Genomic DNA, 25873 nt, shown 5'->3' on the forward strand with positions numbered 1-25873 from the left:
AAAGAAGCAGCAATTAAGATGTTTGAAGTTTTTTTTCCATTAAACACTCTTTATCCAATGCATGCAGTTCGGGTAACCCAGATAGCCACTCATTTCCTCAGTTGCAGTTAACTCAACCATTTTAGAACAGAAACCATTAGTAGTTCAGACTTCGTTAACATGACTGTTCTGTCTCCAGAAGGAAGTCTGATCCAGAAGCAACACAGCTCAAAGACCAAGCTAAGTTATTATCTTAAAGTATTGGACCACCTCTTTCCAGAAATTTAATAGTGTGTTTCTGGAAGTGGGAAAAGTGGGTGCAGTGATGAGCATTATTATCACCTTGGCTTCAATCATTTTTTATTCATACTGAGCCTGGGCTACCTATTGGGTATACCCTGATATATATAACAGTCTCTTTACTGTGATGCTCAGTTAGCTGGCATTGTGGAAATGATTTATCAGTTCTCTTCCAGTTCTTTATAAATGTTCAGAGACATTTTGCTCAAAAGCAACCCTATGTACAGCCATACTTCTCTAAACTTCAGGAGAGTTTGGTAGAGGGCTGTTATATGTTGCTTCACAACAATAATAAACTCTAATAGTATAGAATATTTGGGAGCCGTTTTGATCTTCACAGTACAGCCCTTATTAGATGTCTTTTTGTAAGCCCAATCATCCAATTTTATTAAATATTGGAGAGTTTCATGGATGAAACTACATCTTCCTCCATGTCCTTTTTGTATTATGTTTTAGCACCTTCTCCCTTAAAGATGTACAAGACTGTCTTTGAAAATAACAGAGTACTCTCTGTTCTTCTTCCCACAATATCTTATTTCCAACAAATCTTGGTTTCTGTAGAGAACTTGTATCCCGATTTCTTCAAAGTCAGTTCTGCTGTGTTTATTGGTCTTGACTGAAAACTGGTTATAAAAACCTTTAGAGGTATATACTCACTTAGCACAGAATTGTGACTCCAGCTTTCTCCTTTAACTGAACTAACTGCCATAAATATTACAGGACAAGCTTTTGGCTGTCTTGGCAAAACAGAATTGACAAAAAAAAAAAAAGCAGCTAGATTTTTAAGTCCTGTTGAAATTTGTTTTGTTAGATGGGCAAAGTGAGCACTGAATTGGACCTAGTAATACTCACAATTATGTAACTGAAGAAGTTATGTCAGTGCTCTCATATGAAAGGATGAAAATTATTTTGATTTGTTTCACTCTCCTTTGTTTAAAAAGACAAACGTGCTTTAAAGTTATCTCTTAAATATTTGCTAGTGTCTTTGATTTCAGGCATGATTTTAATGTAATTAAAAATGAATTGTTAAATTAATGCCATAATAGAATTTATGTAATGGTTTTAGAGTGTTTCACTTGTTTTATGGTACAGCTATATATAGTCATTTTACTTGTAAATACATAATTTTGAACTATAAAAAAAATGAATTTTTATACTTAGAATGAAAATGCATTTCATTTCTAGCTTCTCGAAAAAGACATAAAAAGGATAGAGATGAAGCTTGGGAGTATGAAGAACATGACAGAAGAAGTTCTGGTGACCACAGAAGAAGTGGTCATTATCACGAAGGAAGGAGGACTTCTGGTAGTGGTCGATACCGTAATCGCAGTCCTGATGACTCTGATATGGATGATTATTCTCCTCCTCCTAGCCTCAGTGAGGGTAAATGAAAAAAATAAATCTGATTTTCTTAACATAATACTAGTGCATTTTTAAAGGATAAGTTGAACTTTTTGAAATAAACATCTTTACATGCAGTATTTAATATAAGCATAAGAAATGTAAACAACCCTTTATATCATTTTGAGAAAGTATTTGTTTTACTCTTTATTCTTTTAACTAGTGGCAAGAAAAATGAAGAAAAAAGAAAAACAAAAGAAGAGGAAAGCTTATGAGCCTAAACTAACACCTGAAGGTAATTTTAGAAGACTTGTTTTCTTCAGTTTGTATTTTCTGTGTTGTATATGAAACAATTATACATACACTTCTTTTTTCTTTTTTTTTTTTTCACCAGAAATGATGGATTCTTCAACTTTCAAAAGGTTCACTGCTTCAATAGAGAATATTTTGGAAAATCTGGAAGACATGGATTTTACAGCTCTTGGTAATATGTCTGAAATTTTCAAACTGCTTCCCCAAATAGAAACGCAACAAAAGCCAAAAAATTTGCATTTCAGTATTTTCAGACTTCCTTCTGACTGATTTAATTGTGTGTGATACGTTAGGGTATGCTTTGTTTATATGGCTTCCACCTAGAGTGGACTTTACCTTTCCAATTTCACTTGCTGCTTGAGGCAGAGGATCTTGCTTCCTCCACCTTGCAGAATCCAACAGGGTCATAAATCATAATGAGACAAATAATAATCTACTGGAGTTCACCTGCTGTGGCCTTTGACCTAATGGAGCTTGATTATTCAACACAAGCATCAGAGTGTCTTACATGCTTACAGCTGAGTTACTGAATCTCTGTGTAGTCCTTAGTCCTTTCACTTGAAAATCAGCAAGCTTAGCTTCAGTGTCAAAGTAGTTCAGGCTAACCAAAATTACTTTCAACTGAAATGGATAACGGAGAACTTAAATAGTCTTTTCCCTACAATCTTTATCACAGGATTAGAACAAGGAGGGGAGCATAGTAAACAAATCAGTACAGTTTCAAAGCAATCTTGCCTATATGCTTGGTTTTAAAAGTGAAGTCATTGTCTCTTTCTAGGTTTTGTAACGTCATGTTTTTGTGTGTATGTTTAGTATCATATGCATTTTTCAATTACTGTTCTGTCCCAGATTCAAACTACAATCATTTGTGAATTATTATGCTGAAATGAGGGTGGTACTGCAAGAGGTGCAATAAATGGGTTTTGCTATATTAAAAATAGTTATAGTTGATGATTTCAGAAATGGATGCACAATGTTAGGCTGTTAAACAGTATTTCAGAACATGTAATCAGTTATATTGAACAAGTAGTTGTTTTGTCACAACCAAAAATGATCGTCATCTGTCTTTGTTAGATGGAACTATTAGATGCTAGCTGTTTGGAAATTTTTTTTAGCAAGTTTTCTTGCATTTGCTTTTTCATATTGGCTGTAAATACTGTATTCTTCGACATGTTATTAGAAATAGTTATGATGATTTTTTTTTTAAGGTGATGATGATGAGATTCCACAGGAATTGCTACTGGGAAAACATCAGCTTAGTGAGCTGGGTAGTGAATCTGCAAAAATCAAGGCAATGGGCATTATGGACAAGGTACATCTTCATAGTCTTTACCTCTTATTGAACATTTAATTTCATTAAATTTGCAAAATAGAAATGTTCCCCTGTAATAATATTTCACCCTCTTCAGTTGTGAATGAGACATACCATGAACAGGTATGCTTATGCTTGAACTGATCTCAGGTACTTAAAAAGTTACCACATCACAACTGTTACTGTCTCTGACACTGAGGTATTTTTGCTGAATAGTCCTTCTGTGTCAGTGGTAACTGAGAGCACTGTGTACCAATATATAGCACGTGTGCCTGAGCAGTAAAATCTAAAATAACCTATTTTCACAAAAGCACATTAACCCATAGTCTTTGCTCCTTACAGATAGTGTTGAGCAACTATAGTAAAACAGAACCTACCTTCAAAATCAAAAAATCTACCCTTTCTGATATAAGCTATCAGATCATTGTAAATATATGGTGGCCAACTGACACATTCCTGAATTGCTTATTTCCTCTTTCTCTCTAGAAAGGCTTTTCGAACTTAAAAGATAGGTGCTAAAGTCATTTTCTGTAAACTGCATATTGTGGTTTCTTTGCTCTACTTTTCCTGACTTCAGTTCAAGACAACTTAGTTTGTTGGTGCAAACTGTTGGTATTATACCTCTAGAAATAATTTTCTTGGTTTCCTTATTTATCTTTGTAGAACTCTTGGCTTTGGGCAGTCTTATGCTACCTTCTTACCCTGCCTGCTCTTGACCACTTATTTATGAAGTGTCTGTGAAGCCACTTATTAAAGAAGTCACTCTTAAGGATTTTCTTTAACCCAAGATTTGTAGTTTCCACCTGACTTTTCCTTCAGTCCTGCCTACCTTCATCTGTAGGAGGATGTTTTCAACCTGAGTGTTTTGCCCTCTTGATAGTTCTCCCCTTAATCTTAGTTCAATTTTTTTTTTATACACAAGTCCATACCTGTATATGTAAAATCAGAATTCAGTTGATTGTAAGGATGAGCACCTGTGTTATCTGGATGTGTTCTTCTGGAGTTCGGCGTATTCTGCAGATTATTCAATTGTAATTCTGTAGAACCGTCAGAAAGTGATTTTGAATTACTTTTTTCATCATGGTAGTTTTTCAAAGTTAAGAAAATTACTGAGTATGTTTTCCCTGTGTTAGCACTCAGAGAAGTTTATTTCTGCTTTTCCATAAGATTTGGATTTTCTCCTAATAAATCTCTATATGGTCAAACAGAATATGATTAGTAAGTGGATTTGGTAAATTCCAGTTTCCAGAGTCAAGAATGTATAACTATACAACATTATTGGCAGATACGCTGTTTTCGGTCTATTCCTACAAATTTTGTTGGTTTAAAAAGCAGTTTGTCTGCAATCTTAGAACATATTTCACTAGTTTAATTGTATTATTAGTATTATCAGTCATGCTTTGTCAGAAACTGACAAGTTAAGATCAGATCCTTACGTCAAAAATACCTTAAAATTTAAGGTTAATACTAGAATTATGTAAAATGTTCTCTCCATGTTCATCTATGCACGTTTTTCAGCAATTTGGAAGCCTTTACAGCTGCTTGATGTGTTTGTTTTCTTGTTGTAGCTCTCAACAGATAAAACAGTGAAGGTCCTGAATATTTTGGAGAAGAATATTCAAGATGGATCAAAGCTTTCTACATTACTTAACCATGTGAGTTTCAAATTACATCATTTCACACCACTGTTCAGCATAGGATTTTCTTCATTTGAGTCCCATTCAGTGATAGTTTCAAATGCTTTGTGTGTGCCTGAAAGGAATTTCTGGTTTTACATGTATGTGATTAACATATTGTCAAATTTTAAGATTTGAGGTAAAATTCAATTGATTATATTCTTTTTGTAGTAAATGCTATACTATAGGACTGCTAACAAACCAGAATGTTGGGAGTAGTTGAGTTATCTTTTGACTTAATTTCAAATTTATAATAGTTTCAATCTGAAATATTTGTGGCAACTGGTATTACTTACACCAGTGGAAATTTCTTTGCTACTTCTCTATAAAACTTCCCTTCCACAGTGGTAGAACGGATGGCTTTCTTGTAGAGCATATTCCTTCCCTAAGTATTAAGATCTGACAAAACAATATGCTAACAAGAATAGTGTTATTAATTTTTACAGAAAAAAACTAATCTGCAGAAATTGAGAGAGATTACATATATTGGAAAAGAAGAATATGAATTTGAAAATGAATGTTTTCAGTAATATGAAAAATAAGTGAATAGGAAGTACTTTTTTTTTCTGCCCTGTTGCAACATGATTGAACCTTCTTTACCCAGTGTTAAAACTAAATGGATATATTTGATAAGACAGGTTTTTAAACCCACTGATATTAAATAGTTGAGTTGGTCTGTGGTAAGTTTTATTCTCATGAATTTCATGTGACTTTTAATAATCTTGTTGTGTGAGAGTTCCCTCTAGTGGCAAAAACTAGGCTGGTAAAAACAGCAAATGATACGTGTAGACCACTAAGGACAATACTAAATGAATGAGTTCAGTTTTTGCTTTAAGTACATCAGTCTTAAGTAGAGAATGTAGCAATCTTCTTTAATAGTTCTTGCCTATGATATACGGAAAGCTTCTGTGTGTTTTACCAGACCAATCCAGTGGGATATTGAAGACTTATAACTTAGGGAGAAGTACTGCAAACTTGTTGCCAGTAAAACAACCAGTTGATTTATAAAACAATCTATCCTTGTATCATAAATTAATGTGCTTGTTTTTAAGTATATTAAAATGTCGTTGGTATATTGTACTTGGTAAGGATAAATATTTGACTTTTCATTTACTCTGTCCTGCTTTTCTTGCCTCTTGCAGAACAATGACACTGAAGATGAGGAGAGATTATGGAGAGATCTTATTATGGAAAGAGTGACAAAATCTGCGGATGCTTGTCTTACTGCTATTAATATTATGACGTCACCAAATATGCCTAAAGCTGTATATATTGAGGATGTAATAGAAAGAGTTATTCAATACACAAAATTTCATTTGCAGAACACTCTCTATCCTCAGTATGACCCTGTATATAGAGTGGATCCTCATGGTGGTTAGTATACTAAATAATTTTAAAATATCTTTTCACATTAGATTTATGTTTTGCTTTATATATACATATGCTTTATATATACATACATATGCTTTATATATACATATATATATTGCATGAGGATGCAAGTGATATGACTTCCCTGAATTTTTATTTTTTTTTACTTTTTTAATTTAATTTTTATTTTTTTTATACTGATAGCTCTTTCATATCACATATGGCATCTGAATTAATGCTGTATGTTATATTGAGGATAATTAAATACAGAGTAAAGTGACAATGAATTAATTGCATCCTCAGAATAACTTGGTCATTTTAATGTTTAGTTTTACTGTAATAGCTATAGTATCAGTATAACCGTTTGGACCAGGGTATAAAGAAGTTTGTCTCAAGCTTTTCTGCTGTCTGTAGTTACTATATGCATCAAAAAGACATTTCATAGTCATAATCCCTGCTTATATAAAGATTTATTTCAGAGAAATTTTTTTTGCCTTTAGCATTTTGTTGTCATATACTTATCTTCAGATGTGGGTGTCCAACATCAAGAACTGTTTTAAAAATCCCGAATCCAGAATTCAGAACAATTACTGTTTTGAATTAATTCTGAAATTAAATCTGAAAAAAATAATGTCATATGAAATTCTTGCCTTCCAGCTAGAAATAAATACTTTTGCATCTGTAAACAATTGGATTCACACAGTTGTAATTGTAGAGTTGTTTGGGGGACATACTTTGAGAAAACAATTATCTTTCTATTTAATAGAACTGAAACACTGAAAAAATTAATGAAAATATTTTTGATTTTTTAGGTGGTGTTTTAAGCTCAAAAGCAAAGCGTGCCAAGTGTTCCACCCACAAGCAAAGAGTCATAGTGATGTTGTATAACAAAGTTTGTGACATTGTCAGCAGTTTGTCAGAGTTGTTAGAGATACAGCTTCTTACTGATACAACTATTCTTCAGGTAAATTTTGGCTGAAGAATGTCTGAGAACGTTGTGGGTTTATGTTTGTTTTGGTTTTATTTTTGTTTCTTTTATTTTCCCAGAGAGACTGTAAAGTGTCAATGACATAAAATGTGAAATTTATGAATGTGAATTATATAATGTGAAATGTGAAAAGTACATATTTTTGTACATATTTACATAGGCTAACAAGTCTCTGTGTAGTATGTTATCTTCCTGTTCTCTTCTTCAATCTTTAAAGGCTTTTATTGTACACCTAAGAATAGTTTAGCATGATTGTACTCAATTTGCAAATAATGTGAATTAGTATCTGTTGTTGAATACCTTACCTGATGAATGAATAGCCTGCTTGTAACATAGCATGAATATCAGTTTGCCAGTCAAGTATACTTAGAATCATTTCTTTGCATTGATAGGTATCATCTATGGGAATAACACCTTTCTTTGTAGAAAATGTCAGTGAGCTACAGTTATGTGCCATCAAATTAGTGACTGCAGTAAGTACTTTTTAATATGCAATTTCATGTTCCTGTGTGTCCTAGTTACTACGACATAAACATAGTCTGTATTTTTTGCTTGTAGAGAATTAGAGCTTTAAATAAATTTTATTTTTTCATGTTTTTACAGTTTGGTATTTCAAGCTAGGAATAGTATTAAATCTATCTGAGCTGCTCCTATTTGCAGAGGAGCAACTTAAGCAAGGAACTTAATTAATGATTGTTATGTGGTCTAAAGTTTAAACACAAACCCCTCTCTCTCACCTGTCCTCTCTTGTTTAAAAAATCTTAGCAATGTGATTTTCCTCATTTCCTATGCTAAGATATGAATTTATGCAATAGAATAAGCTAGAGAACTAGCAGAATACTTTTGTAACAGATTAAGTTATTTTCCTTGGAAGTGGTGGGTATATGAAAAATTCATGGGGCAAATAAAATACTATTTCAGGAAAAATATAGTGTAACATGTATGTGGTCATTTAAGTGGAAAGTGTTCATCTTTTTAAGGATCATATGCTCCTGAACTTATAAAAAGACATGAGCAAAAGGAGAAGCAAATCCTACAGTCCTAACCATAAACTTAAATAATATTTCACGTCATGCAAATATTAAAGACAAAGGTGTGAAGTAAAACTGGATTGCCAGATATATTCTGTAACTGTGTATGTGTTCATGTTAATTTATGCTTAATGCTCTATACCATAGAGCTTTGCTGTATACTGGGGTCTGAAAGCTCAGTATTATACTATTTGACTTACACAGTATATTTCAACCATTGACAGAAGTGTTTAAGATATACAGTATTTTTAAGAGCTATTGGACATCTGTGTTGTTAGAATACTTTTAAAATTTTTATTTGAAAAAGTTTTCATGTATTTTATAAGGAAATACTTGCTTTGAAGAAATAAAATAATGCATTAAAAACAAGGTATGCATTAAAAGTCAAGTGAAGTATATGTTACTACATCTAATTTTTATAGCTTTAGCAAGCAATATTGTAATGTAACAATTAATAAAATTTTAACAATTCTGTAACTGTTAAATAGGTGTTCTCCAGGTATGAAAAACACAGACAGCTAATACTAGAAGAAATTTTCACTTCCCTTGCAAGACTACCAACTAGCAAGAGGAGTTTGAGAAACTTCAGGTAATTTTTGCATAGATCACTAACTTGTAGATGGAAGCAGCCACAGCTTTGTATGTGTAGAATTTTCTCTACAGCAAGAGCAGAGTTCCCTGACAAATATATCTTGTAATAGTCACTGCTTCTTATGCTTGGTTACAAAAATAATTGAAATATCCAGTTAGTCTTCTCACTAAGGAGTGATGTTTGAAAGCGTAATGTTAGTGTGCATTCAAAAGGATCTTTGTTTCAAAAATCAAAAATAAAAACAGACCAGGATGCAGCACTCCAGGTGGGGCCTCACAAGGGCAGAGCAGAGGGGCACAATCCCCTCCCTCCACCTGCTGCCCACCCCTCTGTTGCTGCAGACCAGGACACAGTTGGCCTGCTGGGCTGCAGGCAAACACGGTTGGCTCATGTTGAGCTTTTTGTCCACCAGAGCCCCCAAGTCCTTCTCTGCAGGGATGCTCTCAGTGGGTTCTTCTCCCAGTCTGTGCTCATGTCTGGGATTGCCCCAGCTCAGGTGCAGCACCTTGCACTTGGACTTTTTGAACTTCATCAGGTTCACATGGGCCTACTTCCTTGAGCTTGTGTTTAACTTATTAAATATTTCTGTAGATTTTCAGTGCCTGAGCTTCACAGATATTCTGGTAGTCTTCTGTGGGCTGTTTCAGTTCTTCTGTCCTACCTGAGAATAATACTTCTTGTTTTTGTTACATCCAATCCTTCACTTCATGAGGGAGAAGCAAATGACTAGTTAAATGTCTAGAATATAGATTTCTAGCTGTAGTAAAAGCATTATAAATCTTAAAATTGTGTAGGGCTCAAAATAATAGTTTTGTTTTATTTTAGTGTTAATGCTGTCCTTTTCATATTAACAGGTTAAATAGCAGTGACACTGATGGAGAGCCCATGTATATTCAGATGGTAACGGCACTAGTTCTGCAGCTTATTCAATGTGTTGTACACTTACCATCTGCAGAAAAAGATACTAATTCTGAGGAGGAATCGAACAAAAAAGTAAGGAAGATAATTTTAAGAAATCCTACTTTCTTATTTTTTTTTTTCAGGAATGACTGTGTTTGTGGGTATAATGTTTTATAACAGTGGTCTAGAAATCAGACGGTGTAATGTTGTCCACTGTAATTATTCGTTGAATGAGACATACTGATCTAGAAACAATATTTCTATGTATGCTCAAGTGTTAGTCTTCTTATTTTTAGGTGGATCAAGATGTGCTTATTACTAACTCCTATGAAACAGCCATGAGAACAGCACAAAACTTCCTTTCTATTTTCCTTAAGAAGTAAGTACAGTTATGTTTTTTAGTGTATTGATGAAGCCAACTCTGAATAAAGTCTGTCACTCCTCAGGACAAACCTTATTACTTAACAATGCTAAATACCCACTAGTGAAGTTACTTATAGCAATGTACTTCATAGATCCCTAAGAGAGTTACTTTTCTGGACAAAAAAAATTATGGCATAGAAATTGTGTGGAGAATTCTTTATACATGTAAGTACTATCTGGTGGCTTATATAAGATACTTTTATCAGGTGTCTGTTATCATCTGAAGAATGAAAGAGAAGGATGAATAAATACTTGAGTGGTGAAATGAGATTCATTCAGTCATCAGAATGATTACGATAGAGAAAACCTAGAATCACTTTCATATAGTGGAAGTTAGGAATGTCAATAGCTCATAAGTAAGAAAAAGAATATATGTATGTATGTGTGTGTGTGTGTGTATATATATACATATATATATACACACATATATATACATATATATATGTATATATATACATATATATATACATACGTGTATATATATATGTATATATATACATATATATATGTATATATATATGTGTGTATATATGTATATATATATGTGTGTATATATATATGTATATACACACACACCTGAATAATCTAAGTAAGCATTTTCTAGAAAAAGTCCTGAGGTTTTTACTGTGTTAATTTCCACTGTTAAGCTGAGAGGCTGTTTAAAGATCTAGCCATCTCTCTACATACTTCTGATATCATTAAAGAAGTTAAGACTGTCACATGTAACTGAAATATATCAGGTATGTTATCTTTTGAATTTTACATTCTGATTTTAATCTTGAAGTACATAATACTGAGAAGTCTTATCACCCTGAAATAAGACAGACCAGGCTTAAAGAGTCTAGAATCAATACCTCCTAAATACACCACTCCAGCCTGAGGTTCAGAATTTTACCTACCTCATCCATCCTTTTCATGCATGCTTTAACTCAAAATAATAAACGAAAAAGCTTAGGAAAAAAAGATCATGGATTAGCATGCAGTGCAACTTAGAGTTAAAAATGTTAGAACTATTTATCCTTTACTGGATAAAATTATTTTTCTTTTAGAATCACTTAAAACTTTTTTTATTCTGATTAACCATAAGACTGTTTTTGTTTACATCAGAAGAAATGCGTAAATGTCTCTAAGATTTACTAATGTAATGCATTCTTTTGAACAGGTGTGGCAGTAAACAAGGGGAAGAAGATTATAGGCCACTGTTTGAGAACTTCATTCAAGATCTTCTTTCCACAGTCAATAAACCAGAATGGCCAGCTGCAGAGTTGCTACTTAGCTTATTAGGAAGGCTCTTGGTAAGGGATTCTTGTTTTTAACTACAAAGACTTGTTTATTTCATCCCATCTATTACATGAATGTTTTTAGGTAGTTGGAGCAGACATGCAGCATCTAAGGATTTTCTTATGTGTATCACTTACTGTAAATAATAAAGTTTAGGTAAGATCATTGATAAACAACTTGGAAAAAGCCATATGTAAATTGCTTCTCACAGAAGTCCACTACTACTATTCTGTGACATTTTCCACATTTAAAAAATGCCATTCTATACCAGATACTCATTTAGAGTAAATTCAGACTATAGCCATAACCATTCATGTTAAATATCCTCTCTGGGCTGTTCCTTTAGCAGAGAATCTGAAAACAGATAGGTAGGTAGTTCCTGTACCAATATCATTTGTTTATGGAACATGAAATTTTACAAAATGTGAACGTTTTTGCTAACATGTTTTTAGAGAGTTGTTCTTCAGTATTAATTACAGTGTAATTAACACAGTAATTTCATAGAATCACAGAATGGTTAAGGTTGGAAGGGACCTCTGGAGGTCATTTGGTCCAATCCCCCTTCTCAAGCAAGGACACCCTGTAGAGCAGGATGCCCAAAGGAAGACTTTACAGCCTCTCTGGGCAGCCAGTCCTAGTGCTTTTCCACCCATACAGTGAAGAAGTGCTTCCTGATACTCGTTTAGAACCTCTTGTGTTCCACATTATGCCCATCACCTCTTGTCTTGTCAGTAGGCACCACTGGCTCCATCTTCTTTGCACCTTCCCTTCAGGTATTTGTAGACATTGATGAGATTCCCCCGTTAGCATCCTCTTCTCACGGCGTAACAGTCCCAGCTCTCAGCCACCCCTCATAGGAGAGGTGCTGCAGTCCCTTGATCATTTTAATAGCCCTTTGTCAGACTCTTTCCGGTAGGTCCATGTCTCTCTTGTACTGCATGGGGCAGATGTGGACACAGTACTCAACTCGCAGTTTCACCAGCGCTGAGTAGAGGGGAAGGATCACCTCTCTTGATCTGCTGGCAATACTTTGCCTAATGCAGCCAAGAATACCACTAGCCTTCTTACTGGCAAGGGCACATTGCTGACTTATGTTCAGTTTGGTGTCTTTTCTGCTAAGCTGTTTTCCAGCTGGGTGTCCCAGCACAGTTGGGTGGGGATCCATCTCCATACAAGAGAATGTAGCAAGGACCTGAGATCAGCCATGGGCCTCCTTCTTTGATGCCTACAGTGCACCCTTCTGCATGAGCTGCTATGCAAACTGCTGTATCTGTTGGATGCTTCTGTTAGCTATACTCTGGGACATGTGCCTTTTGGATTAGGCCCTTATGAAGGCCTCTCCACAACGAGCAGCAGTTAAAGGGATACTTGACCCCTTCCCTTAGTGGGGGGTGGCTGCAACAGAAACTCCTGACATCTTAGGTTAGGGGTTGTCCAATCATGCTTGTTAGAAACCCCTAGAGCTCATTAGGAGTATCTAGACATTCTGCAGGCCCACGCCCTACTGGTCTCCCTTACCTTTGTCCTTGCCTAACAGCAGGCAACCTCAAGTTACTCAGAGTTGCCAGGAGTTTCCCAGTGCTCCTGGACCTTGAACCCAGAAAGTTCTGAAGATTTCTGAAGTTTCCCAAAGCAGGGCCAAAGACTGCTGCACAAATAGCTGCATCCATTGGTTGTTTCTGTTAGCTGTGCTAACAGCTAATTTGATCTGGGTTTTTGTTGTTCTTGTTGTTTGTTTTGTTTTGTTTCTTTTCCTTTTGAATATGTTATGGTTATGTTCCTAGTAAAATGTAGCTTTCATTACACTTGTGTGAATAATGAGGAAGATGTATTTTGATGGTTAAGATCTAAGCTATGTTAGAAGTCTGGTTTATTTTATGAAAGTGTGTATTTAAAAAAACTCTAACAGTCATACATGTAGAGAGAGAGAAGAAAAGAAACAAACTAATACAAAACAAGGATTGTATCTGGTGCAAAAGTAAATGACAATTTTACTGAATATGGAAGTTCAGTAGAATTTTTAATAAGGTCACCCAGTATCTTGTGATAGGAATCTCATCTATAAAAATAAAAAAAATTAAAAAGTATATATTCTGCTTTTCTTAGGTTCACCAGTTCAGTAACAAATCAACAGAAATGGCTTTAAGAGTTGCATCGCTTGATTATCTTGGAACTGTAGCTGCAAGACTGAGGAAAGATGCAGTCACTAGCAAAATGGATCAAGGATCTATAGCCAGAATCCTCAAACAGGTGTGTGAGAGATCCCATGCCAGCTGGTTTCAGTTGGATTGAGATGTGTCCATTCAAATGTTTGAAAATTATAAAGATTTATTTAAAAAAGCAAAAAGCAAACAAAAAGTATCTTCAACAAAAAAACATGTGAAGAATCAGTTTTCATCGTTTTCCAGAAATCTGAAGTATATAAGTAAAGTATATAAGTATATAAGTATCCTTATAAAGTATATAAGTATTATATAGTATATAGTATTATAACTTATATTATATAGTATTAAACTTAAAAAGTATATAAGTAATTATAAGTATCACATTTCTTATCTCATCATGGTTATATTAAGTGGTTAATTACAGTGGTAAAACCAGTTTTACTGTAACAATATAGAGGAAATAATGGAGTGACAACAACAGTTGAATTCTGTCTTCAGAGGCAATAAATATATATATATATATATATGTAAGTATTTGCTGTCACAAAGTGGTAATTGGGCTTATGGCACTTATACAGGTTTTAGAGAGTTAGGTCTTCAGCCTGTAAGGATAAATTTTATATGATGTGTCTGGTATTGGTCATCTTTATTTTATATGCAGGACTTACATATATCTTTCACTAGAGAATGCATATGTGCATTTCTGAAAATGCCAATTATCAAAATGTTTCCAAATCTGCAAGGGTGGCAATTATCAAAGTGATATATGCTTTTTAGTTCTCTACTGCACATAGTATGAGAAAATCATCAGGTCTTATGTGTCCTTCTAAAAATACTTGCACATTTCTTATGGGGTCTTCTTTTTGAACTATTACCTGCTTACAGTGTGATCAGATCTCAAGTTGAGTAGTCATATAAAATTCACTATACCAAAATTTCCCTTTCAGTTGCCTGAAAAAGTATCCAGATATATTTCATGTATTCTATAATGACTGTTACAGATCTATGCTGGAGGAAACAATTCCACAATTCACAGGCATTTAAATAAGAAATCAAAGCTCATCTGCTCCTTTGTGAGGCTGATAATTGCCATAACTTTTGTTGATTAGAATATTGTACTATATAGAGTGTCAAATCTTCACGTTCATTGTTTAATATAATGAACAATGTGTGCTAGTGAATTATTATTCTCTTCTACTGGCAGTGATTCTGACAATTCTACATCAGATTTTGTAGGGAAGTGTTTTAGAAGGACCCCTTTCACTTTTCCTATCTCCAGAAGTTATAAAGGTATTGAAAGATAATTCCAGGAAGATATGTATGCAAATGGTAACCTGATTTATTTATTTTTTTAACAAGATCAGGCAGTAACTAGGCATTGGCATCTACAGAAAATAAAATTGTTTTGGGCAATTGAGTGCTAAAAGGATTTTTTTCAGTTATTCAGGAACTTAACATCGATGATGCTGGATAGTACCATCCATACATTATGGAAGTACAAATTTTACAGTACAATTAGTAAGGGTAGATAGTGTCCTGTTTATAAATGATTTATAACATAAGAAAAAATAACTACATGGAAATGTTTGTGTGACAGATAAGCTTGAATGTATTACTCAGATGGAAAGACAGTAAGAGGATCCATTGGTAGACATAGCTCCAGTCATCAGAAAATTATTGTTTCCAATCAGAAAGGAGCTTACACCTCTACAGATTGTTCTTTCCTGTTGAGTTGAACACTCAGAAGACTTGATGTTTCCTTCTACCCTCTGGTATTGCTACCAGGGTATTCCTCAATGACTGATGAATGCTTATAAGTGTCTACTGTGGTTTGGACTCTTGAACTGTATAATTAGATTCATGAGAAAATCTATTCATTAGTTTCTGTCCTTATACTCTGATCCTCTGGACGGTAACTATACCTTTTTCCACTTGCTCATGTTTGCAAGCTATAGTATATACTGCACTTGTGACAAAATTCTCAAACTATGCTGTTCCTGCTGAGGTTAAAGTTCTTTAAGTTTTGAGGTTTATTGCTGGAGAAGAAAATTTTTTGTAGCTGAAGAAGATAAAACCAGAAATTATTCTGTTCTACTTTTATAGTATTGAATATGATTTTATTTATGGGCTTTTTTTTCTCTGTTTGCTGTTTTGTATTTTTTTTTACTTATTGAAAATACTTAGTGTTCATTAAGCGCGTGTTATCCACAAAAGTTAACATTTAAAACATTTAAATTATAATTTGTACATATAGGAGGGTGCTAAATGTTTATAAATGAACCTACATCACCATTATGTGCACTGAAACGTAGTTTAATCTCAGAGAGCATGATTCTTTAATGCCAGAACCCAGAGGTGTTTAGTAACATCCTCTGTAAATTCTTTCCCTAGATACATTGAGCACAGTTCCTGCACTTTCTCTTTGGAGGTGCTTTATCCCTGGTAACAGTTATGCCAAATATTTTTGGCATTCGGAATAAGTCATTTTTATGTCTTTAATGTTTCCCATACCTTTTTACTGTTGTCTGTGGATTTCATTTGCATTTTGTATCTTCTTTGCCTGAGAAGTCACTGTTTCATTTTTTTTATTGTCAGTAATACATGTATAACTAACATTGATTTTTAAATGTTAAACCTTTCATCAGTCTGCTCTGTGTGATTTCAGCCCTTCTTTTTTTTTCAGTGACATAGTATCTTAACACAAGATCATAGAAGGAGAATTAATCATACCAGTTAATACGTTTTAACACGAGTCTTAAACTGTTTTTAATCTTGTTTAGACTTCAGAGTCATAAAGTCTAATTTGCTTTAGTTTGTATGCAGTTTACAGGTAACTGCTTAAAATATTGTTCTACAATTATCAAAACAACTACAGTTTATATGTGGACACGCAGATTATCAGATAATAATTATCACTGAGCAATATTCTGTTTTATATCTATCTTTCTCCTTCTGACAGGTTTCAGGAGGAGAAGATGAAATTCAACAGCTACAAAAGGCTTTGCTGGATTATCTGGATGAGAACACAGAAACTGATGCATCACTAGTGGTAAATTTCAGCTTTCTCATGTATATAAAAACAATTTCAATAATATGTTGACTAAATAAAATGACTTTCAGTCATGCATCAGTTAAATTGACACTTAACATACACAGTTGTTTGTCTTTTCCAAAATATGGTTGATGCATTAGACTCACTTAATCTCATTATAAATCTGTTAATTTCACTCTTCTATCTTTTTCTTTTCTGTGCATCCCGTTGTATCTCTCCAGTTTTCTCGGAAGTTTTATATAGCTCAGTGGTTCCGTGATACAACTATGGAGACAGAGAAAGCAATTAAATCACAGAAAGATGAGGATTCATCTGAAGGAACTCATCATGCAAAAGATGTTGAGACCACAGGACAAATCATGCACAGAGCAGAAAGTCGCAAAAAGTTTCTTCGCGGCATCATTAAAACTGCTCCGTTTCAGTTCAGCACATTAAAGTATGTTACGCTACTGCTGATTTCTTTATTAACCTTTATTAAGGCATCTTATTTGATGCTTTTAGCTATTTTTGATAAACATGTCCTAATTATTGCATTGAATTTGTTGCAGGATGAATTCTGATACTGTGGACTATGAAGATGCATGTTTGATTGTTCGCTACTTGGCCTCTATGAGGCCGTTTGCCCAGAGCTTCGATATTTATTTGACACAGGTAAATTGTGCCAGAAGTCTTAGTACAGTGAAACAGAGTTGGTTTCTGATTCTAAACACTTTTGAGGTAGTGTGCAATACCTGCTCATTGCTGAGCACAGGTATTTGTGAGGCGATGAGGACACTATGTGTTTTCATATAAATACATATGTGTTTTCATTTCTGTACTGATGGAAAATAAGTGCTTATTTTTCTTTTTTCTTGCATGCACTTGTAATTTTCTTTGTGTATGTATATGCAAAATGATTATATTAAATGCACACAGTAAAAGGTTAATTACTGAATGTTGAAATCTTTTCCACAGCTTTTGTAAGATGCTTGCTCATTTGGTAATGCTAACCCATGAAATGTATCTTAATTTGATTTGAAAATATATGTCAACATGGTTATTCATTTGTACAAGTGCATGTTACTCCCACTCACTTCAGAAGTTGTTTGACGGTGTGGTTTCTTTCATTTTCCTGGGAGGACTAAAATGTTGGCATGGTGACATGTTTGAACTCCAGGAACGTGTTAGGTTGCATTACTTATACTGATCCACATACGTAGCCAGTTCTAGAGTTAGAGTGCCCAAATTCAACTGTCCTGTTAAAAGAAGCATGGTAAAATCCTCATCTGATTGGCAAAAGTACAATTTAAAGTAAAAGGACTTGGAGTGATCATATGGACCTTGTATGAATCTTGCTTGGAATAGTCTTAGAGATATAGCAAATCCTGGCAAATACCTATGCTGAAGTCATCAGTGCTGTGGAGCATCATTTATATGTGCCTCTTTACTGTCTAAGAAAATGTATTCAGTTTTTAGTAGACAGATACCTTTGTTTTAGTTAAACAGTGTACATGTTGTTCTTCTGCATTTTTGCCTTTATTAAGCCCTGTTTACTACCTTCCCGAAGCAACTGAAATTTTCTTTCTGTTCTCTTACTAGATTCTGCGTGTACTTGGTGAAAATGCAATTGCTGTTCGAACAAAAGCCATGAAGTGTTTGTCTGAGGTTGTTGCTGTAGACCCCAGTATTCTTGCCAGGGTAAATAATAAAAAATAATATATCCCATCATGCATATGCATATTTTTATCATACTTAGAAGAAATACTTATTTCTTATTTTGGATTTGTGTTTTATTTGTTCTTTTCAGCTGGATATGCAACGAGGTGTTCATGGGCGGTTAATGGATAACTCTACTAGTGTACGAGAAGCAGCTGTGGAGCTGCTTGGCCGATTTGTGCTCTGTCGTCCTCAGCTTGCTGAGCAGTATTATGACATGCTGATTGAAAGAATATTGGTATGGTGACTTGTGATATTTATGATTAAATAAATAGCATTGGGAAACTTGCTTTCAGCAGAGCTTGTATGTTTAGTAATACAGAATTACAAACCCAACAGTGTATTACATCTCATTGTTTGAAGTACATCATGCTTGTAAGACCAACCATGGAAAATGCATCACTTGTTTCCAGTTAGGCTTTTTTGCATCAGAAAGTAAACATATGCAGAAAGTTGTACTGCAACAGAACCAGGATTGTATTCCTTTTAATTCCACTGTTAAGATGCAGATTATGTGAGAAGAGGAATCTCTGGATTTTGAGAGATAGGTTACTGAAGGCAAATTGGTAGTGTGAGACAATGAAGAAAGATTGACAGCACAGTATTCTAAAGTAATCTATTTGTAATCCAAAAGAAAAAAAATATAAAACTACTGTTTTTCTATGATGTGTTTTAGTTTTATAAAAGGTTTCCTGTTAGAAAGTTAGTTTTAGTAGAGTTAGAAGTTCAGGTTTTGTACAGGAAGTGTTTTTTGTCTGAATGTTCACATAAAATACAAAGTTAATTTAACTACAAAGTAAAATTAGCTTTTAGGATCCATGTCATGTAGGTTTTTAGTCAAGTACTACTCATTTACTGTACTTATATAATAAAACATGTTTGTGAGGGGCTCTAGAGATAGCTGGCGCCATATGCTTACAAATATGCATGAAATAATTCATGCTGATGTTCAGATAAACAGGTTTGAATATGATCATATGATGGCTCCTCATCCATCACCTCAGACAAAGCCTAGGAAAATGGAAAAGGTTAGCTGCACAGGGCTTATCCATAAGCTTTGTCCAAAAGCTTGAAGTACTACTGTCCAGATCTATAGGGGTTTTATGTGTTCAGACAGCACAGTTAAAGCGCCACTGCATCTAGCTTTTAAAATCATGGAGTGGAATTACACATATGCATCATCACGAGCTCCTATACTAAAGAAGGTATAAGTGAAGGAAGCATTTCGACATAAAGGGCACTCAAACAGTCCTTTAGAATTGTTGCAAATAAAGTGGTGCAAGTTATGCTGACCTTTCATGTAAGTGCTCTCTAGAATATTTTAGCTGCCTTTTCTAAATGCATTTTATAAACAAAGTTGGTTGATTTTCAAATATTAGTTCATATAACACAAATTAATTCATACATCAGAATTGTTTTCAAGAGTGTAATGCTTTTATCCTCACAGGATACAGGTATCAGTGTCAGAAAAAGAGTCATAAAGATACTTAGGGATATCTGCATTGAACAACCAACATTTCCCAAAATTACAGAGATGTGTGTGAAAATGATTCGAAGAGTCAATGATGAAGAAGGCATTAAGGTAGAGTAAAATGTATCCCTTGGGATTTTAGTTATCGTTGTTCTGGTGTTTCTATTTTTTTGACAAAAAAAAATTAAAAAAAAATATTACATTGCTTGTTTGTAAAGTTTGTGATTTATATTTACTTTTAATTTCTGAGAGAGTAAATATTTTAACTTCTTACATTGCTGACTTGTTTTTCTTTCTCTCTTTGTTTTCCTGAAGTTCTTACGTATAGTTAAAAGATCAAAAAAAAGTTATTTTCTTTTTTTTTTTTCTGCTTGCAAGAAGTGCCTATAGTACTTTTCTAACAAGTGAAATAGGCATATACAAATCCTTCCTGCACACAAAATAAGCTTTAGGACAAAATTAAGTGCTTGAACTTAGTATATACCAGACATGTAAGTTCTCTGGTCTTAGTTTTTTGTTTTGTTTTGTTTTGTTTTGTTGTTTTGTTGTTGTTTTTTTGTTGTTGTTGTTTTTTGCATTAATTCTGAACATTTTATTAATCAGTTACTCACCCTGAAATGTTACTTACGGGGTCACATTCTGCTTTTTCTGCACTGTATATGCAGAAGGACACAAAAGTAAAATAGGTGGGTAGTTAAGAATACATCTGTAATAATTTTGTTTCACACTTTCAGTGGGACTTGAAATCTGCAACTTTAAAGTTGCACTATATATTTTTATATATATTTTAATTTTTATATATTTTTTATATTTTTTTATTTTTATTTTTTTTTTTTTGCACTTGAGACATATTAATACCAAGTGACGTTCAGAGAAGACTGTTTATCAAGAAGTAGGATCTAAGGCATTAGAAGGCAGATCAAAGGTGCTGCTACAAAAGGAATTTGACCTTGTTAGCTCTTTTTCATTCACTTTCCTTTACCACAACCTCATAAAAATGAGGTGGTGTCTAAAATGTATTTTTCTTATGCCTTCATGGACAAGGAGATGTATGCTTTTTAAGCAATGCAGAAGTAATTTGGTTCCCTTTCACTCTGTTCCTCCTTTTCCACCATCAAAAACATTGAAAGGGAACATATTTCTAAGTTTGGCTAGAGAGACTTGGGTTCTCTCTCTTCCTTACCTTGTCACAACTGTTCTGAAGACTCCAAAATAATCTACCACTGCTGCTAATTCTGCTGTAGAAATCATAATCTTGTGTTTAGTTCTTATTTTCTTAGGGTGCTATGTTTTCCCGAGGAATGCCAATTAGAACAGGAAAGTTATAACCATTTGTAAAGAGAATGGTTTCTGTAGCATCATTTCCCAGTGAAATGTTTAGAGGCCAGTATAACTCCTGTAATATTTGATCTGGGTCTGCCTCTTTACAACAGTCTCACTTAGTTTGAACAGTTCCTCATGAAATGGCATGTATCATCAGCAAATCTACTGTATGGACATATGAGAGATAACATTTATGTGCCAAGATAAGCTTATTTATTTTTGCTAATTCCTTTTTTTTACCCTTCAGAAATTAGTAAATGAAACATTCCAGAAGCTCTGGTTTACTCCAACTCCACACCATGACAAAGAAGCAATGACCAGGAAAATACTAAACATCACTGATGTGGTATGTTATACAAATTTGAATTGGGTTATATGCAGAACTTGGTTATATTTTTAGTGTCTTTGAAATATTAACTGTAGTCATTTAAAAAGCAAAAAAATACACAACTAACTTACGTATCAGATGGGTTTCTTTATGTATCTCCTGGCATTGAATATGTGTGAGAATTATACATCCGATGGAACAAGCTTTAGAAACTTTAACTCGTGAAACATAAACTCACGAATATGCTGCCAATGATAACTGGGATCACCTTATATTCCAGCTGTGTAAAGTACTTCTTCAATTAAAACATACTAAGTTTCTACTATACGTGATATCTCCCAGCAAATGCTAGTAGCAGCATATAGTTGCCTAGCTAACAATCACAGAATTGTAGGGGTTGGAAGGGACCACAAGAGATCATAGGATCCAACTCCCCTGCCAAAGCAGGTCCCCTAGAACAGGTTGCCCAGGTAGGCAAGAAATGGTCTCTTAGAATAAAAATTCCTCAAACAATTGATAACATTTATTTTGAAAGATTAATAAACTTTCTTAACAAATACAGGGTCATGTCCTCACCTAGAGTAAACTAATAACTGCATAATTGTATCTACGTTGTGGAAACAGTGAATTATACAGCATGTCTCAAAAATCTGTTTCCAATAAAATGCTTATACATTTGTAGTGATAATGTGTTGTGTAAAATCACTGTGCTGAGGTGTTTTAATATCAATTTAACAAAGCTGTAAAGATCAAGTAAGTCTACTTAAAATTGTGTGCATATTTATCCTGCTTTTCAGTATTTTTACCAGATAAAAATGTAGAGTGCATTTTTCCAGACTTAAGTCAGTCAATTTGACTTGAGCTTAACTCCATCCTTCTGCTAATTCTGCTTGAGAGCACCTGCGAGCTGATCTTGATACATGATGAGAGTTAAGGATTGGTTTGTTTCTATTAAAATGTGTGTGTATATATACACACATATATGCATTTTAATATGTGTATACACACGTTCATTTTTGATATGCTCTAATGTGTAAAAAAACATTGTTCTACAAAACAAAAATTTGCAATGGCCAGTAAAATATGCAGACCTTGCATTTTATGGAGTTTATATATATATATAGAGAGAGAGATAATATATATATGTATATATATATAAATAATATACATATATAAAGATACAAAATCATCTTACTGTTGCATATTTGCTGTTCTTTAAAGGTGACATCTGCATTGAAGTAATATTTCTTCAGATTCCTGTTTTAACCAGCTTATTCTCAATACTGTTTTTAGGTTGCAGCTTGTAGAGATACGGGGTATGATTGGTTTGAACAGCTTCTTCAAAATGTAAGTAACAAAATTTTAAGGTATGACATAATCATTGTAAGAATATTAATATTTCTTTTGATACTGAAATGCATTGGAGGGGTACTTCAAAAGCAATCCTTTACAATAGACAAATTCAATTAACGCCCTTTAAACACTTGACTTTTTTTTTAATCTTTATTGCTGCAGTTTGTCTCTGACACTAGTTTCTCTATTTCCATGTAAAAAAATGTTCTAGAAATATTTCACATTTTGGTTTCCAGTTTGGGAGGTTTTAGGTTTGTTGGTTTTTTGTTTGTTTGTTTTGCTTTGTTTTTTAATTTCTTGGTGTCTTCAATAATGAGTGACATAACATGAAATCCACAGTTAAGGTATTTAGTTCTGAAATGAGCATCTGGTGCAATGTAGATTATTTTTTTTAAGTGATAGATACATATATTTTCACATCTAATATATCTGTTACACAGTTTGTAAAAGCAATGAATATCTAAAGTATTCCTTACTTCTACATTATGTTTTACCCTCATTTTTCTAAGAAATGAGCTTGTTTTTTTTATATATCTATTAAATTGTGGTATCTTCCTCTTTTAATGCTTGTATGCACTGATGAACTTTAAAGCAAAATTAACAAAATCATCAATAAGGAAATTAGAGGTCTCAAAACATTTTACTTTAGCCTGGAATGCCAAGAAAATAGTTAGTCAAGTATATCAGCTTAATTCTTACACTGAAAGAAAAGACTATGGTTTGGGTTCAATCCATGTTACATATTAAAGGATCTTCAGGAATACAATTTCAGTATCCAATTTCAGTATCCAATGTTTGATTACTAAGTTCATAAAAGTGTTTCATTTTAGACTGATTTTTTTGTTTAATGACAAAAAAAATCTTTTGCCTTTTCCCTGTTTTTTACCTAAGCATTTTGAAAAGTCTTCTATTAATTGCTCTTGGCAAGTATGACTAAATTAATATTATATTTCATGAAGCACAGAGTTAGCTTTCATCCCCGTGAAAACATCAGTAGAACCGCTCTCGTCTATCCTTTTGTCACACTTAATTTTTCTTTAATTCTCTTGCATTTTGGTTTAATGTTTTTTTTACTTCCTTTAAATTTTTCTTTACCATGTAGCTTTTATGGAGATGTTAAAGAAATTATTTTGTAATACAAAATCCTTGTTTACTTGTAGTAAAGTAAGATGTAGAGCTTAGGTGTAGATCTATGTTTAGACGTAGAGCTTAGGGATATGGTTTAGTGGAGACTGTTTGTATTAGGTTAGAGGTTGGACTCGATGATCTTGAGGTCTCTTCCAACCTAGAAATTCTGTGATTCTGTGACAGTAATTATTATAAAAACAGTATTTATCCAGCGTAAATGAATGAATGAGACTAGAGAGTCCTAGTGGAGAAATCTTGACAAGTTAGAGAGTTGGGCAATCCCCAACAATAAAGAAGTTTATCAAATGTACCTGGCAAGGGGCAACCCTGAATGCATGTGCAGACTGGGATGAGAGGCTGGAGAGCAGCCCTGCAGAAAGGGATCTTAGAGTCCCTGTCAACATCAAGTTAAATATGAGTTACCAGTGTGCCCTGGCAGCCAGGAGGGCCAACCTTGTCCTGGGGTGCATCAGGCACAGAATTGCTAGCTGGTCAAGGGAAGGGATTGTCCTGCTCTGCTTTGCGCTGGTGCAGCCTCACCTCGAGTAGTGTGTGCAGTTTTAGGTGCCACGATATAAGAAGGACATAAAACTATTATTACGGGGCCTCCAAAGCAGGGCTACAAAGATGGTGAAATGCCTAGAGGGCAAGAGGTATGTGGAGTGGCTGAGGCCCCTTGGTTTGTTCAGCCCAGAGCTGAGCAGGCTGAGGGGAGGCCTCATGGTGGCCTGCAGCTCCCTCACGAGGGGAGCGGAGGGGCAGGCGCTGAGCTCTGCTCTCTGGGGACAGAGACAGGACCCGAGGGAATGGCATGGAGCTGGGACAGGGGAGGGTCAGGCTGGGGCTTAGGGAAAGGTTCTGCACCCAGAGGGTGGTCGGGCACTGGGACAGGCTCACCAGGGTGGTGGGCACAGCACCAAGCCTGAGGAGTTCAAGAAGCCTTTGGATAATGCTCCCAGACATTTGGTTTGATTTTTAGGTGGTGAAGCCAGGAGGTGGACTTGTTCATCCTTGTGGGTCCCTTCTAACTAAGGAGATTCTATGATTTTATGAATGTAGCCTTTCTACTGAAACATTTTCTGTTTCGTCTGCTATAGCTTTTGAAGTCAGAAGAGGATGCATCATATAAACCTGTGAAGAAAGCCTGTACTCAGCTTGTTGACAACTTGGTTGAGCACATCCTTAAATATGAGGAATCTTTATCAGGTAATATTATTTAGAATCCAGTAGCTAATCCACTTTGCATTTTAAATGCAAATAAATAAATATTGTAAGAGCAGTTGTTAAAATTAATGTGATTTTAATTAATGTGAAATTACTGCTTGAGAATTCCTATTACAAAGCCTGTTGTAATGAATTCTTGCATACAAGTTCATTATTATACAGTGTTCAAAAGTACATAAAATTTTCCTAATTTTCTCTAGCTAACCACAATAACTAAATTACTTTTAAAATAATTTGTCAAAAGTTTTAGGTCACTGAAAACAAAACAGATACAGAAAACTTTATTTGCCTAAATGTGTTCTACAGTTGTAATAAGAGTCATTGGCTGGACCAGTGTTCTGTATACAGGATTTATGAAATAATAATGTCTTTGAAGCATCCCTGTTTCTTATTTCACATATTTTGTGATCATATACAAATGCATCATATACAATATAACATAAAACACATTATGTTATAGCCTCTAATGCTCTTACCTAATAAGAATATATAAGAATGTTCTATATTGACCATGAAGGATATGTCATGGAAGAGATTGTCATGGAAAAGATATTCATATGATAGTTAGGCCGTATGTTTTTAATAGATCAAGTAATACTTGGATCTCATATCATTTGTGTATTTTCTA

The 25873-nt window shown here is 34.2% G+C and overlaps 1 protein-coding gene across 8 annotated transcripts in view; it reads left to right on the top strand.

Annotated features, from left to right (window-relative positions):
• Nucleotides 1-25873, top strand: part of NIPBL (NIPBL cohesin loading factor) — a 163652-nt gene that overhangs the window by 122382 nt on the left and 15397 nt on the right. For all 8 annotated transcript variants that reach the window (XM_038170866.2, XM_038170865.2, XM_038170867.2 and 5 more), the window contains 22 exons: nt 1465-1662; nt 1844-1915; nt 2015-2104; nt 3141-3244; nt 4813-4899; nt 6063-6294; nt 7104-7255; nt 7672-7752; nt 8799-8899; nt 9757-9895; nt 10099-10181; nt 11388-11520; nt 13613-13756; nt 16631-16720; nt 16945-17159; nt 17272-17374; nt 18302-18400; nt 18510-18656; nt 19866-20000; nt 21460-21558; nt 22834-22887; nt 25119-25227. In XM_038170866.2, coding sequence (XP_038026794.1) covers nt 1465-1662; nt 1844-1915; nt 2015-2104; nt 3141-3244; nt 4813-4899; nt 6063-6294; nt 7104-7255; nt 7672-7752; nt 8799-8899; nt 9757-9895; nt 10099-10181; nt 11388-11520; nt 13613-13756; nt 16631-16720; nt 16945-17159; nt 17272-17374; nt 18302-18400; nt 18510-18656; nt 19866-20000; nt 21460-21558; nt 22834-22887; nt 25119-25227 — 2667 coding nt within the window. The remainder of the gene's footprint in view (nt 1-1464; nt 1663-1843; nt 1916-2014; nt 2105-3140; nt 3245-4812; nt 4900-6062; nt 6295-7103; nt 7256-7671; nt 7753-8798; nt 8900-9756; nt 9896-10098; nt 10182-11387; nt 11521-13612; nt 13757-16630; nt 16721-16944; nt 17160-17271; nt 17375-18301; nt 18401-18509; nt 18657-19865; nt 20001-21459; nt 21559-22833; nt 22888-25118; nt 25228-25873) is intronic.

Source organism: Anas platyrhynchos, chromosome Z (genome assembly GCF_047663525.1).
Source record: "Anas platyrhynchos isolate ZD024472 breed Pekin duck chromosome Z, IASCAAS_PekinDuck_T2T, whole genome shotgun sequence".
In the NCBI taxonomy this organism is placed as follows: domain Eukaryota; kingdom Metazoa; phylum Chordata; class Aves; order Anseriformes; family Anatidae; genus Anas; species Anas platyrhynchos.